General features: G+C 38.5%; 1 protein-coding gene across 3 annotated transcripts in view; it reads left to right on the plus strand.

The window, feature by feature from the left end:
- CEP85L (centrosomal protein 85 like) overlaps positions 1-15,616 on the plus strand; it is a 152,940-nt gene that overhangs the window by 114,872 nt on the left and 22,452 nt on the right. For all 3 annotated transcript variants that reach the window (XM_054194337.1, XM_054194336.1, XM_054194335.1), the window contains one exon: positions 5,655-5,776. In XM_054194337.1, the coding sequence (XP_054050312.1) occupies positions 5,655-5,776 (122 nt within the window). The remainder of the gene's footprint in view (positions 1-5,654; positions 5,777-15,616) is intronic.

A 15,616-nucleotide genomic window follows, 5' to 3' on the forward strand; every position in this document is an offset into this window, starting at 1 on the left:
GAGCTATTTAAAGTCACTGTTTTACTCCTTCTCTCACCCTCTTTCTCTGTGCCCTGACTTATCATATATATAGGCAATCCGGACTTGCATTATACTGATTTTCAGGCAGGTTGAATTGCAAACTCCTGTCAAGCTTATTGTCCCTGTTAATTGTGGTCCCTCTTATATTCAATACTTTGCAGGTTGCATGTCTATGAAGTATGTGTTTGTGAATTTTTTCCAAGCCTTATTGATTTTTTGATATTTTTCTTTTTCCATACTGGATTTCAGCACTTGCTGTAGGCAATGCTAACCTCTTTACAATACATCTGTATTTCTCAGTACCTCACAACTTGATGATGTTTCAATTTTGGTTTTAATTATGTGTCCTCCTCATTAAAAAAATCCCCAAAGAACACCACATGTACCACAGCTGGAATAAGAGTGCAAGGGTTGTTCTCTCCCCCAGGGCTGATGGATATTTGTGAAAGTATAGCAAAATGTGATACAGCCTAGGTGTTGCTGCCAAGAATTGTAGTGATTATATCCTGCTGAGTAGAAACACTGTCTGCCCTAAATGGTGAAGATGGAGCAGAGTGGAGTGGTAAGTAGGTGGTGGTGAAATACAGACTGCACAAGTCAGGATTTCTTGAATCAGTCCATAGCCCTGTTTTTACCCATCTGAGAATCTGTTATAATGCTTCTCTGTGGCCATTCTTTCTAGTGCATTTCAGCAAGACACAGCCTGTTCCTACAGAAATGATTCCTTGCCTTGCTTTTAAAGTGGTTTAAAATTAGGGCCTGATTCCATGATTGCAGCCTCCTCTCAGTTTCTCTGCCTGAGAGCCACTAGCCCTGTTGTTTTTTGCTGATGATCCTCTGGCATTGTCTGAATAAAGGGAGCTGTTGTGAGCTGAAACACTCGGCCTGATGTTAGAATGAAATCTGGGTGGGGAGGAAGGGATGGGTAAATCCTTCTTTCCTTACCCAGGGCGGGGAGCGGTTGCAGAGCTCATCAGTGACTGCTGCTCTACCTTTACAGATCTAATCCTTTTTTCCATTACAGGGGAGCAAAGAGCAAGAATCGTCTCTGTGATAATAGTGTATTTGGCCTTGCTGCTGCCACATCCACCTCTTCTTTCTCCCTCATTGCCTAGTGAGGTGGTAGGGCAAGTGCCCTGTCTCTGAGGCACAGCCCAGGGGGACGCTCTTATTTATTTCCTCTGCTGTCAGTCAAACAAAAGGAACCGTTAGTGCTCTTGCTGACGTTGGTTGATGATTCTTTGTCTTGGATTAGCTGTGGATGCAAGGAATTCTCTTTCTCCTGGATAATGAATGCCTGTAAAATGCAGCGAGAGAAGAATGATACCAACAGAGGGGGGTTTATGATAGTGTAGGGCAGTGCAAGCAGTTGGCCAAAAGGGATCATTCACTTAGCATAACTTTTGGCGCTCTGCTAGGTGATAGTAATGGGCTGTGAAAACTTTACACTTGTAGTATAGACAGTGCTAAATTATTTAAACTGCAACTTTCAGAAACAAAACCCTTTAAAATCCATTCCTTTTTTGAGATTAGCTGTCATTTTGACACTTTTGCACTCCACCTTTACTTTGTGATACAGCATGTTATGTGGAATGCTGTGCTGCTCAGTGTACTGAGACACTGAACCGTTTCAGACAGAAACTACAAGCATGTTTGTAGAAGATAATTTTAATTAGCACAATTAAAAACCCCGCCATTATTGGGCGAAGTTATCCAAGTGTTGTTACCCTCTACTCCAGAGAAAAGTTATTTTCCCACTGTTAAGAAACATGATGAAATCAGTCAGTAATTTCAGCAATAAATATTTGCATATAGGCTAGTGCAGCAAAGATTATTTATTTATTTATTTATTTATTTTCCCCAGCAGAGAGCTGTGCCTCAGCAGTCACTTGAAGGCTTGCCAGGTGGTGAAAGTCAAGGCCAAGCCCTTGTCAAAAGACAAACTAGTGAAGACCTTTGGACGCCACTGTGCAAAGGATACTGTTTTAACTGAACAGATGTTCTCAGTCCAAGGCTGATACTCTTGGAAGAGGTGCCAGGCGACAAAAATAGTTGTATTTTCTAGGGCAGATGGCAAAGAATGCTGTGTGTTTCAAGCTGGTATTTTATTTTGCAGTTTTGGAGGATTCAAGTTGAGGACTTGGAGTTGTGGATGGATTTCTGTGTATGAGTCCTAAAAGTGCGCCTTGCTCTCACTATTTGGTTTGATGTCCTTAGGAGACAAAATACTCACATGTAAGCGGGCCACCTGCGTGTTACCACACCATTCAAAGCAGCTAGAAGGCTTTTTGGAGTAGTCAACACCATGTGCTCATAAATGAGTGAAGTGTCTTGTTATTCTGGGAAGTGCTAAGAAGTATTTTTAGCATATTCTTTTTTTTTAAATTGGCTGAAACATGATATCAGAAACAGAAATACTTTTTGTTGTTTTCATCTGTTCAGAGTGACAAATTGAAGCACATAGTCATAATACAAAATAATATTTTATTGGTTGTTACATATGTATATAGACCATGTATATACTCCATAAGATTAGATAAATTCTAAAGCCAAAAGCATCTTGGTCAGTCAGCTGAGGGGGATTTATAATATTAGATTTTAAAAAAACCCCACACACTATAGTTTGCATCTAATTGACAAAATATTACTCTGTTCTTAATTTTGGAAAACTCATTGCCTTGCTTTTTAGCAACCTTAATATTTAATTGACTTCTTGTATAGTCACTTATTGTACCAAAGTTGAAGGGTTTCTTCCGAATTTTAGTGCAAACTATTAAGTTTGCAAAGGTGCTAGACTGAAGTAACGGACTTGCTTTGAAGAATTCTGCTAGAGAAACCACTGGTCGCTGCCAAAATGTTTTCAGTTAATTTGGGTTCGTATTTAAATAGTTGTTTTTAATCTCTTCATTTTTATAGTTTAGTCTTAAAGACAAAAATCACCTTGCTCAATAAATGGGTTGATTTTGCTTTATAAAGCCATATATTTCCTGTTTATCATGTCAGACCCTTGTGGGTTGTTTCTTTTGGGTAGAGGTGGACTTTCTGGCTCTGAAAAATAAGAATCTAATCCCAACTACATTAAGGACTATTTCTTTCTCTTTTTTTGACTGTAGGGTAACGATAGTGAGGTAGATAGAGAAAAGCATTCTTCAGCACTGTAGTGGAAGAAGCAAAGGAAAAAGTTCCATGACACAAAGTACAGTGATAGTTCTTGATGTTGTCACTTTATACTGCATGACATGGCATGTGTGACTAAGAGAGACTTTCACTGACATAGTTTTTTGCTGGTGCCTGTTAAATCAGCCAGTCATATGCATAACTGTAATACAGAACAATACGTGACAATCCTAAGGTATTCTGTAAGCACCAAAGATGACTTTGAAGTTATCTAGTCTGGATTGAGCAGCCCAGGCAAAATTAATTTTAGATTCATTGATCCTTGAAGGCTCTGCACATGTATTACAGGAGGAATCATGTCTTGGTATCTTACCTAAGTTTTATTAGACTGCTGCCTAAACCAAAAAAAGCCAAGGTGATATCACCAATTTAGGATTTTTTAATGCTAATATTGATCACTGTGCATGAAAAATGAAGCAATATAACTGTTAAATCAATCGCAAAAGTTAAAAAATGGGTGGTAGACCTTAACGCAGGCCACACTTAGCTTTGACATTCCTTGCCTCCCGGTAGAGTGCAGTGCCATCTTTAACATAACTGCCTGGAACAAGCATAGAAATTGCAGATGCGACAAATTTTATTCCCACGAAACTTTCAAACCTAGGATATGCTTTAGTAAGCAGTTGTATGAGGCACTTTTGTTACATGCAACAATTGAGAGAGTTTTCAAATGTTTTCTGTGGGGTCTTTTTATTGCATGTGGGATGTAATCATGAACGAGCATGGGATAGGAAATATTAACCATAGTCATAAATCAGTGAACCATTTTAAGAGAAAATTTGATTTTAATATTATTTCACATTTTACTTTTCCTCAAAAAGCATTGTTTATCCAGCCAATATGACCTTTTCAGAAAAGATACAATAGTTGATATTGTCTGTCAAGGAACACAGTCAACATTTTCAGTGTGTCTTTGGCCAGAAATTGGCACAATGTGTTTAATGTGTGGAATTGTTGATACTTTTTTTTAAAAAAAAAAAAAAAATCATTCATAACTAATTTTACTATTGAAACTATCCAGTTTATTAAGCAAAGGAAATATTCCCTGAAGCAGATTAATTGGACTTGGGGGGGTGGGTGGGAGGCGGAAGTGACAGTCTTGAAAGATTTCTAGAATAATAAGTCTTGTCATCTTATATCTGGTTTTAAGTTATACATTAACAGAGGGAAAATGTGTTTCTGTATATTTTATCAAGGGGCAAGCTAGGGATTGAACTGAATTAGACTGAATGGGAAAAAATCCTTTTTCGACTTATGGAAGAGACCACAACTGTCAGGAGTTGGTTCCTGAATTTAGCACATCATAATACGGGGGTTTAAGCAATGAATTCTCTCCACTCAGTGTTACAATTCATAGTGAAGCTTTGGCCAGAAGCATGGAATGCTTGACAGTTGTTTGCCTAATTTTAATTGTTGATGGGTATGTCTTGGTCTTAATAGAGTTTATTGTAATTTCAAATTTTTGAGGGCAGTACAAGTAAACATGCCCTTTTGCGTGTGTGTTTGTGTTTGTTTTTTTTTTCCTTCTGCTCTCTTCCAAAACCATAAAAAGACAACATGGTCCAGGATGTCTTGCAGGTAATAAAAAAGAGAAATGGGGTTTTTCAGTGATTGAAAAAACTGGTGGAAGATTAGATGATAGCTCATGGCAGCCAGTGCTGGGATCCCTCAGTCTGATCACAGTTCTAACTTAAACCTTCCCTTATATGAATTCCTGATACAAATATTTGTAATACTTTTTCTATTCTGAATATAAATTTTTTTCTTGATTAAACTTCCCAGTTAGTTGTTTACTTTTCTTCCAGATGATATTGTTGTTGGTTCATATTCAGTTCAACCGCAATCCTCAGTTTGTTGTAAGACACATTAACCTGGCTTTTGTGAATGGAAAGCCTGAAACCTGTTCCTTGTGAAACGTCGGGTTGTTGTTTTTTTTGGATCAGTTAGAATTTAACCAGAATTATATTCCCAAGTTCTGTATTTTAAATGCACACACATCTAGGTGAATTCTCTTTCTCTATATGCTAAAGTTACAGGTGAGGGTCAAACAAGTGAAAGGAATGGTAACTGTTGTCTGCAGTTAGCAGATCTAATGCTGTCAAGCTATCTTGTTTGTAGTACTAGAAGAACTGCAGCAGGACATGAACATTTTGTCGTGTTTGTCTTAATTATGTACTTGAATTCTAAATGAGCGTTTATCTCGAACTGCTTTCAGAGCTATGAATTCTTGAGTAGAGAAATGACAAAATAAGTTTGAAATCAGTGTCACTGGACTGAAGTTTGTTTCAAGAAACTTGTTTATAAATCTGATTGTTTTATATAAAGCAAATCTAAATTAAAATGAAAAGCAACTGTTAGGTTTCTCAAACAACAGATCATTTTGTAAGTGCTCTAATATCTAGGATGGTATTTACCTTTACTGTTTTGGAGGCTAATTCTACAATTACTTTATGCAGGTTCCAACTGGAACATCTCGTCAAAGTTACCCAGCTACCAGCTATCAGGACTTCAGCAACTGGGAATCCCTAATGAAAATTAAAGAGGGGCTGCTAAGACAGAAAGAGATTGTGATCGATCGGTGAGTAACCTGCCCTTGCTGCATTGATTAGATTAGATGATGTAAAAGCTATGATGTAGAAACAGACTTTCAGGAGAGCTGCTTACTCAGTAAAGCTGTTAGGTTCTTCCAGTCTAGCAAATATTTATGCACAAATATGTGGGAGGTAATCCTTGCCAGGGGAGAAGACTGGCTGCTGGCTGAAAGTCTTTTACGGAGCTGGAAGTTTACTTAGGAGTTTAATGCCTCTGCAATGGAAATGGGAGAGTGAGACCAACAGCCAGTTCTGTTGTCAGCTTCCACATCTTAGAACCCCCCAGGACTGGTAAGAAGCTATCAGACATATTTCTGCTTGTACAGGTCTTGGAAGTGACTTGCAAGATATTCGGAAAAATTTTTACACTGAAAAGGTTATTAAGCACTGGAACAGGCTGCCCAGGGAAGTAGTTGAGGCACCATCCCTGGAGGTATTTAAAAGACAGGTAGACATAGTGCTTAGACATATGATTTAGTGATGGTTTTTGTCAGAGTTGGGTTGATGGTTGGATTAGGTGATCTGAAAGATCCCTTCCAACCTAGGCAATTCTATGATTCTGTGAAAACTTGTAAATTGCATTGCACTGATTTTCTTTTCCATGACAAGCACAGAAATGCAATATATTTGAAGCTAGTTGATAAAGCTTTGAGAAACTGGCCTTTTCAGTAACATTCAGTGGTAAAATCCTATTCAAATGCTCATACACATTATTCAGATAATAAAATATTAAATCCAGGCTCTATCTGTCAGTAAATATATCACTTCTTATTAAAATTGCTATCAATCTGAGATGGGCCTTGGCAGCAACTCACTGCTGTTAAGTTTCTAGTATATCTGAAGAAATTTCTGGAGTTTTTGATGTTTGGATGAAACGAAGCCTTAATGAGGAAAATGTGCTTTTAATAAAGGGCTTGAGCTTAATGAAGCTTACACTAAATTAGCAGATGTCATCAGGAGCTGCAGAGTTTGGATGTAGGACATTTAAGAAGGGCATTTTTATATTTGACTTAATTGTCATTTGGCTTAGTCTGTGTTTTAATAATAAACTCTTGGCTCGTGGCTGAAAGAGGAGTGGTTGTTCTGATCTTGAAATAGTTGTGCCCTCTTATTGATAGTTTGCTCCACAGCATGAGAACTTTGTAAAGCAGGTGTGTGTTGATCACAGGAATGTCAGACATCCATTATGAATGTTTTTATATTTCATCTAGCAGTTCTCTGTTTTAATGGGTGGAGGCAGACAACTTGGGCACAATTTACTTTGGGACCAGGAGAATTATGCTTGTGCAAGATCTGTTCCTTCCTCTATTGCAACAAAGCAAGGAATTGCAGTGGTTTAAAGTGTTTCTGTCCCCTAGCAATCTGGCCATTACCTCTGTTGGCATTGTAGTGCTGAAGGTTGGTATTCAGTCAGTTTCCCCAGTTTGATGTGGCATATTGGTGTGCATTTACCTGTCTCTGTGGCTGACGATGGTACGCAAAGTTAGGTACAGGGCCAGAGGCACGGGTGCTCCATCCTACTCTGCCAGCTCTCCTGCAGAGGTGGCGATGTCTCCAAGGGATAAGCAGTTAAAACGGAAACATCGTTTTAACTGTTGCTTAGATCTCTTCTGTCAGAACCTTTTGATCAGCTGCTTAAAGGCTGTCTAAATTACAGTGGTTTTTTCAGGCTTGCTCTGTGAGTAGTAATGCTGTCTAACCTGGAGCCCACCTCTCAGGGCCCAAGCTGTCAGCGGCATCTGTAAGTACATTGCCCATGATGGATTTGGGCTGTCTTTGGTGCCTCTGCTGAGCATATGATCCTCCGTGGTCTCCATGAAGGCTTGTTATACAATGGCAACAAAGGCATCAGTTCACGTTATTCTTCTCACACTGGAAACGTGTTTACAGTGAAGGGTGAAGTTTCTGTTAATGTTACTTGATACTGTCCACGTTGAGGAAGAAAAGCGATTTCTTGGTATCCAATGGCAGTGTGCTGATTCTTTTTTTTGTACAAGGCATACTTTAGTGTGACTTAATGATAGTGAATACGCTTCTTTCTGGATTTCTGAACAGAAGTCAGTTGAGATGATTCCTTTTCATTCAGCTGAAAAGGCAAAATCCATTCTGGAAGCTATTGAAGCAAAACAAAGACCACTTAGTGATGTTACAGTAATTTCCTTTAAGTAGACACTTGGTGTTACAGTTAAGCATGTTGTAAATTATAATGATGCAGTATAATAATACATCACAGAAAGGGATCTTTTTGAATATTAAGCCTCCATTTGGGCAAAATACTTGTCTTAAGAGTTATTAGTTTAAAATGAAATAAAATTATTTAAAATAGATGGTTTGTATTATTTAAAATTAGAACAAAGTGATGTTGCATATTTATAAAGATGTTACAACAGATTTTTTTCCTTTTTATTTTTTTAAGAAGAGGGAATATTTTCTATGACAAATAAAAATATTTTTGGTTTCACACATGGAGAAAATAGTACATAGCCGTTGTCCAAAATCCTAGAAATAGAACTCCATTACAAAACAGTAGTGTTATATTTCTTATTAGATGGGGTAATAATAAGACTTATGTGTGAATAATACCTTTCTGCAAGTCACTAAGCGAAAATTTGATATTATACGTGTTTAACACGTGGGGACACGAGGCCTTGCAATGAAAGTCAAGATGATATTCGAGTGTAAACTTAAGTCTTCCAGATCCTGATCTCACTTTAAACGTCTTTTCAGAATTTGCGTTTACTTGGGAATAGTGACCTAAACTAAATATTTAAAGTTTGCTAAAGTGTGGTTAATTAGAATTCAAGATGGTGGTAGTTAAATTACAGAATTTATGCTTTCAGGAAGTGGAGGAGGAATTCTTTTGTTAGCTGGTGGTAGTAGGTAGTAGGTATTTGCTGAGAAGGCCCTTCATACCAGTGGTTCTCACAGAGTTTTAAAAGGTCTCATCTCCTGAAGTCATGTCCTCCTGAATATACAAACTGGTAACTGGAGGACGCCAGCAAGACTTGTTTAATTCTGGGGAGACAGAAGCTTGGGAGAGATGGGTTAACCTTGTGCTGTGGGATAGCTGGATAGCAGCCAGCGTGATGCTCCAGACCCAGCTGTTTGACAGGTACAAGGAACAGCTGGATGAAAGGAAGCACACTGGGAACACCCTTCTCTTGCCCTTGTCACTAGCCTCCCATTCAACCATTGTCTCATTACCCAGTTCTTTTTTAAGGTTAAACCCTCTTCTGTTGGGAGTTGCACTGGAGCCCTGCTAATCCAGGAGATGGAGGAGATGAACATCACTTCGCACCACACACCTTGTTCTGCATAGCGGTCCTTAAATTTGTTGATAAGTAGGAAATGTAGGCTCTGTATGGGGTATCCTTAAGCTGTTCTACCTTTATCTTGTTAAAAAAGGGAGGAGGGGGAGGAAGAGGAAAAAGAAACCTCTTGCCTGCTTCCCTTCTTTCCACACAATGACAAAAAGGCAAGTAAAAATCCAGCCCTTCCGGATTAGATTATTAAACTTCCTTGTTTTGCATCGGAAATCTAACAGTTTGGAATAGCTGCAAGCAAGTTTCAAATAGTTGTTAAAAACGATTCAAGGAATAATGCTTACAGTGTAAATCACCATACTTGGATAGTTTGGTGTATCACTGGAAATTCAAAGCTGTGAATAGAATTTTTAAAAATCCAAACAGCCACTTGTCTGTGAGTAGAACAAGTGGCTTGATTTTTATTCTATACACTGTGTTGAACAGCAGATTTAGTAATAGATTAGTTAAAATTGATTTGATTTGTGTAGTCTGTTCGGCATAACAAATGCATGTTTTAGGTATAAATGAACAGAGTAGCATAAATAGGTGGGTTTAAAAGTGGTCTAGGTTTGCTTTTTGAAACTACTCTAGGAATCACTGCCAATTTAATTAATAAGAGCCTGAAATTGTTTAAATTTGCTCTTAAAAAATGGGACAGAGACAGTACTTTTAGGAAGTGAAAATGTGGTGTGTGTGTGCACAGGATCACAATGGCACTTCTTAAAGGTGTGTGCCATCATTTTCTCCACGTACGACCTGTTGGTACAGGCTGTGAATAAGGACTTAAGGATTTTGTCTGTAAGAGGAAATCTGCTGCTTGTAAGACTTACTACTAAAATGTCTGTCACCTACTGTAAAAAATAATTGGATTATATCACAGCCTTACTTCTCTGGTGGTTTAGTTTGTAACACTATGTTATATTTAGCACCAGAGGGAGCCAACAGTGTTTGTATTGGTTTAGAAAATGACAGCATCGCATTTTAATTCTTTGTGTTGCTCCTCTCTTCAGTACATTCACAACACTGAAATGACAGTGTTTGGTACAAGGGCGAACATTTCTTGAGACTGGCCAGCCACTGTAAATGTCTCTAGTGTGGTCCTGGCACTGTTTATTTGGCAGGAACTGCATATATGGGGTACGTGAATAAATGCCAAATATCTGAACACATGACATAAGCTGCTGAGAATAACACTGTGCATGCAGTGTTCTCTTCCAGACAGTTTAAGAGCATTTGAACAGCTTTTTAAGGAAAGGTAGATATAGAAGTATAATTTTAGTGAATTGCTATCATTCCTCAGGGCATAATAACATTTACATTCTTAAAACAGCTGCTAAATCATTAGCCTTCCATCCTTAGCTGAATTATGCTTAGGTGTTTTCATTGGGACAATAGAATTCGATTTTGCAACTCTAATTATTTTGTGATTCGGTTCCGTGATTTTCTTTGCCGTGTGTCAAATTGTCCTGACTTCAATAGTTGACGTCAAACTGTATGTGCTCTGATAGGGCTCACGATACTGCTAGTGTAAAGCTGTAATTCTCTTAATTTGGGATGGTCTGTTAAGATCAGCAGCATTAGCGTATCCACTTGAATGATAATTTGATGTCATTTTTGAGGAAGCTATGAAGCTTTATGCCACCCAGGGCCTGAGCACATGCGTCTATAACCGGGAGTCCTGTGCAGGGAGTGTAAGGCTGTAAGGAAACTCATCAGAGTGTCTTGCTGTGCAAAGTAGTATTTGCTTGCAATAATAGCTTGAAAAAGATGCATTTATCTTTTTCTGATATTACCAATCACCCAGGTAACTTGTGGTTGAGGCTTTTGTATCTGGGCTGGTAAACTTTCAGGAAGATTTTGTTACAGAGTAATTATTTTAGCAATTTCAAAAGTTCACCTTTTCAGAGGTGGGTTCTGGTAATGGAATTTGTTAGTATTAGTTCTCCCATAATAACCTAATTCTTGGCAATAATAAGAGAATGTAGAACTAGAAGTACCTATCTAATATATCTATTGGGCCCTAGATAGGACAAGCTATAGTGGTGTCACCCCGGTAGATGTCTATGCTATTGCTATCTGCAATAGCAGATGTTCTGCAACCTTTCTGGGTTGGACAGTTTGGTGATTAATTAGCTGAAGCATTGGAAAACTTTTCCTAATATGACTTAGTCTTTTCTCCTAGGTCATGTTTTCTAGACCTCTGGTAGCTTTTGTTATTCCTTGACATTTCTCCAGCTGATTAGTACATCTTCCCTGAAGTGTCCAAACTGGCCAGTCAAGGTCTCCCTCTGGCTGGGCGCTCATCTGTCTCACAGGCCGTGCTTGTGTGGTGTTTGCTTTTTGCAGTACAGGGTTGCGGAGTTTTGGTCAGCTTCAATCCCAGATCCTTTTCTGTGGAACTGATGCCAAGCCATTTTCTATTCTGTAGATTTAAATGTTTTTAGGAAGTTGTAGTATTTGTCAGAGCTGAGAACAGCAGGGGAGCTGCAAGGCTTGCTCTGTATTCATCCTGTCGGTAGACTGCAGAAGTCGAAAACCTCCCACCATGGGACAGGGGGGTGCAGTTCTCTGAGCAGACAGTCATGTCTTGTGTCCCACTCATGCCTCACACACCTTTAAGTAGCCCAGAGCATTTGAGACAGTAGAGTACAGTTGCTGACAGTGCTCTTGCCTGCCTTGCTCCAGCACTAGCTTACCTCCTGTGGATCAGGCTAGCATTGCAAACTTCTATGCCATTCAGAAAAGCCATTTAAAAAATCACAATCCATCCAGAACAGAGATCGCCTCTTGACTCCCAGAGGTAGTGTTCCCATCTTCAAGATAAGTTCTTCTGTATCTGGTGGAAAGGTAGTATTCGCTTTGAACTGCAGGCTCTTAATTTCACCAGAAACCCAGACTTTATTGCGTAGGAAATTTGAGATCATCTTCTCTCATGAGCTTTGCTGATCTTGCAGTTCTTTGGCATTACCGTCCAAATTACGGAAAATGTCTTCGCATTGTTTTTAGGACTTTGTTTACTACTGATCTCTTTCCCTATCAGTACTCCGCACGTTTGGACTTGTGGTCCCAAGAGATCATGCCTTTAAAACAAAGGGATATAGAAACTAGTATCCAACTTCTTAAGCAACAAAACAAAGCAGCGTACTTCCAACTGCGGTGTGGAATAAATTATATTTGTAATACAGAAGGATTTGTATTATATTTTACTTTGCATCCCGATTCTGAGGAAATCTGCTCAGGCATTTTTACCTAAAGCAACTCTTTCTTGTTAACTCATGACTTTTTAAGGTAAGCATCAATTGTCATTTGATTTATTATGAAGTTAATAGTATCCCTTCTGTGGTGGAGGATGTCCCCAAAGTGTTTGAAGATACTGGACCTTTATCTTGATTGTAGTGTAGGACTTAGATTTACGCTAATTTAAGTCTCTTAAAAGTTAAGAGAAGAAATGCCTCTCTGGCAGATGTGGGTTTCTAAAGGCTCTTTCATGTTTGGTAAGTGAGGTTAAGATGGGTTTATAGAGAACAGATGATTTGGTCCCAGGTTGTAGAAAATGTGGTTTATTTCCATATATATAAAAATATCTAAAAAATAAAAATAAAAAGCAGGTTGCTTGTGAGAAAAAAAGCCTTAAAATCATGATATCTGAAGAAAAATATGAGACAATGTCTTCAGTGTCTTCATTGCAGAACTCTTCTGCAGGTAGCTGCAATGGTCTTCTGTGTACCAGAGAATCTTTTCCTAGTTCAAAAGGAGGTTCAGTTCTCTTCTTGTCTGTTTGCCTCTGCGCTGCTACCCCCCATTCCTGGACACAACCTTGAGCTGGAAAGATTCGTGCCAGAAGTGTTTATGAAAACAATGTTATTAGTGTTATGTTTGTAGTAATCGATTGGATAGAAGAGTTAAAGTTTATACATCTTTTAATGACATTTTCTTCTGAAACATCAATTTAGATGAGGCACGCTTTTAAATGTCCCTCCCAAAAGGATGTTTTTCATTCTTGCCTTTTGTGACTCTTTTTCTTTTTTTAAAACAAACTTTTCTCCCCTCTGAGCTGCTTTGGTAGGTTGATGACTTTAGAGCAGGGTATTGCCTCCTTTTCTCTTGAAGTCTGAGTGTAAGGGGAAGGGATGTGTCAAGACAGGCATTTGAAGTGAAAGAGAGTATTTTCTCTTTGGACAAAGGAGCTGAACTGAAACCATGTGAGAAGGCCCGTGACGTTCACATAATATGCCAATAACTCTTACTTTTGCCATCAACATAGAATTGTAACACTCACCCATGGAAAAAAGAACAGGGAATTTGTGAAGGAGAGTAGTCTGCATGGTACCTGGGTACAGTATTTTCATTGAGTCTGGTTGTGTGACCTATGACCTAGTTTCTGTAAACACAAGTCTCAAGGGTGGGCTTCTTCCCATGCCTTGAGCTCAGGCCACAGCCTGTGCCCACTCGTACGCAGGTGGTTTCTGGAGTCACGAAAGGTTGAGGAGCTCAATGTCTGGAGAGTTCCGTCCTGTGTAAGACTGAGTGACTGGAAATTCCTGAGTTGAAAGTTACAAGAAAAAGACTAGGTCAGAGTAATGCAGTGCATCTGCATAACTGGGGCATCTGGAAAAAAATTTTAAAAGTGAATTTAATCTTTTTTTAAAATGTCTTGAACCCTTGGGGAGACTTGAGTGTGTTAGCAGCTGATCAGAGGAAGGGAAGAGTGGAGAAGAGTTTGCCAACACTGGTCACAACAGTTACAGAATTTCAGTCTGCTCTAGTCTGGCCCTCTGCGAACACGGAGGATGCACATGTGGTTATAAACGTTACAGCTGATACAAGGCGAGAGTAGCGTTCCTGCTTATAAGGTAAAATCCCTCAGTTTCAGGATTGTTTATATCTGGTTTGGGCCTACACAGAGTGGCAGCTGCCATGTATCTGAGCAGAATTTTGAAAGGACCTAAATGCTGAAGGTTTTTGCTGTTGTTGAGGTTTTTTGTTTATTTGGGGTTTTTATTTGTTTTTGTTTTTTGGTTTTTTTTTTTTAAAAGTGCTAGGATGATTGATTAGTAATAGGGAGGCTTCTGGGGACAGTGTTCCCACTGCAGTATGTGAGCTGTGTTTGTGAGAGCATTTGAACTTTTCTACACTCCCCTTAAGTAAAGCTCACAGTCTGTGGTTATGCAGCAGATTAATAGTAACAGCTGTGGGCTAACAGAGGATTAAAACTGTCTTAGCATATGAGAACATCAGTGATAAAATGCATCTGGTATGAAGTCTCCAAAGACTTATAGGATTGTATGTAAATAGTAAATATGTTTCTATGGTGCTTATCTTCTGTTCTGCCTGTGACTGCTGGACTGTTTTCAGAATTTTTGTTTCTGGGTGCTATGAGGCTAATGATATTTTCAGAGAGGCTGTTATGCAGAGAAGTGTGTGGGACCTACATGGCCTTAAAACATTTGTACAGTGTGTTTTGTTGGCAAGGTTTTATAACAGTGGAGAGTTTCATGCTTTGCAGAGTGAAAAGAAGCAAGATAGTTATACTCTGTGCTAGCGCAGCTCTGCTTCATCACAGATTAATTTGTCTCACCTTTTTTCCTGCAGGGATTTGGTAGGGTAGGGAAAGGCTTATGAAAGGAAATATGGTAATGTAGTTCAGACTATGTTGGAAGTTCAAAAATATTTTAAACCGTCCACTCCAGGCTGTAGTGTTTAGTTCAGGCTATTGAAATCCTGCCTGTGAAGGAAGGTACTGCTAAGATATAATCAGTCATAAGCAGAAAATCGCGTAGTGCCTTCAAGGGATAAGTGACAAATGGATAAATAATTTTAAAACACATGGGCCAAAGATATTTTAATAGATATGACTAGTAAGTAATAAGGTGATTAAAAAATGAAAAATTACTCCTGTTCATAGGTTAAGACAACTCATGCTAAATAATTTTAGTATCTGTGACCAAGCATGCACAGGAGTCATCAAGGCTTTATATTTTCTCATATGATTATACAGGCTGTTGGGCTCATATAAGGTCTGTTACAAGTTAAGAGCATATTCTTTTACCTAATCTTCAAATCTGCTTCTTCCAAAATAAGTTTGAAGCTTTTTGTTTGTAGTGCCACCGTACAGATGCCAACTAGAACTGTACAAGGTCTTTCAATGTTACATACGCCTTCTATATTAATACGTGCTTGTTCCATCTAGACAGTGGAATGGAAGAGAGAAGCCTCAAAATTACCTGTGGTGATACAGAATATTTTAAGACTTACTATGGAGTCACATAAATACATTCAGTTGCTCTGTTTGTATGAATTGCATTAAAGGAATTGTTTTAAGGTACTATCAAATTGCTACTTGTTTATACTGTTTTTCCATTCACTGCTATTCTTTATAGGTATAAAAATAGGGAAACATAAAAAATATGTTCTGTAGGCATGTCTCCTGCAATGTATATAGCATAAAAGTTTAACTCCTAATCTATTCACTACTTTTGAAATATTAAATTCATCATGTAAACCAAATAATTTGGAACATAG

The sequence above is a fragment of the Rissa tridactyla genome, chromosome 3, assembly GCF_028500815.1.
Source record: "Rissa tridactyla isolate bRisTri1 chromosome 3, bRisTri1.patW.cur.20221130, whole genome shotgun sequence".
Classification (NCBI taxonomy): Eukaryota; Metazoa; Chordata; class Aves; order Charadriiformes; family Laridae; genus Rissa; species Rissa tridactyla.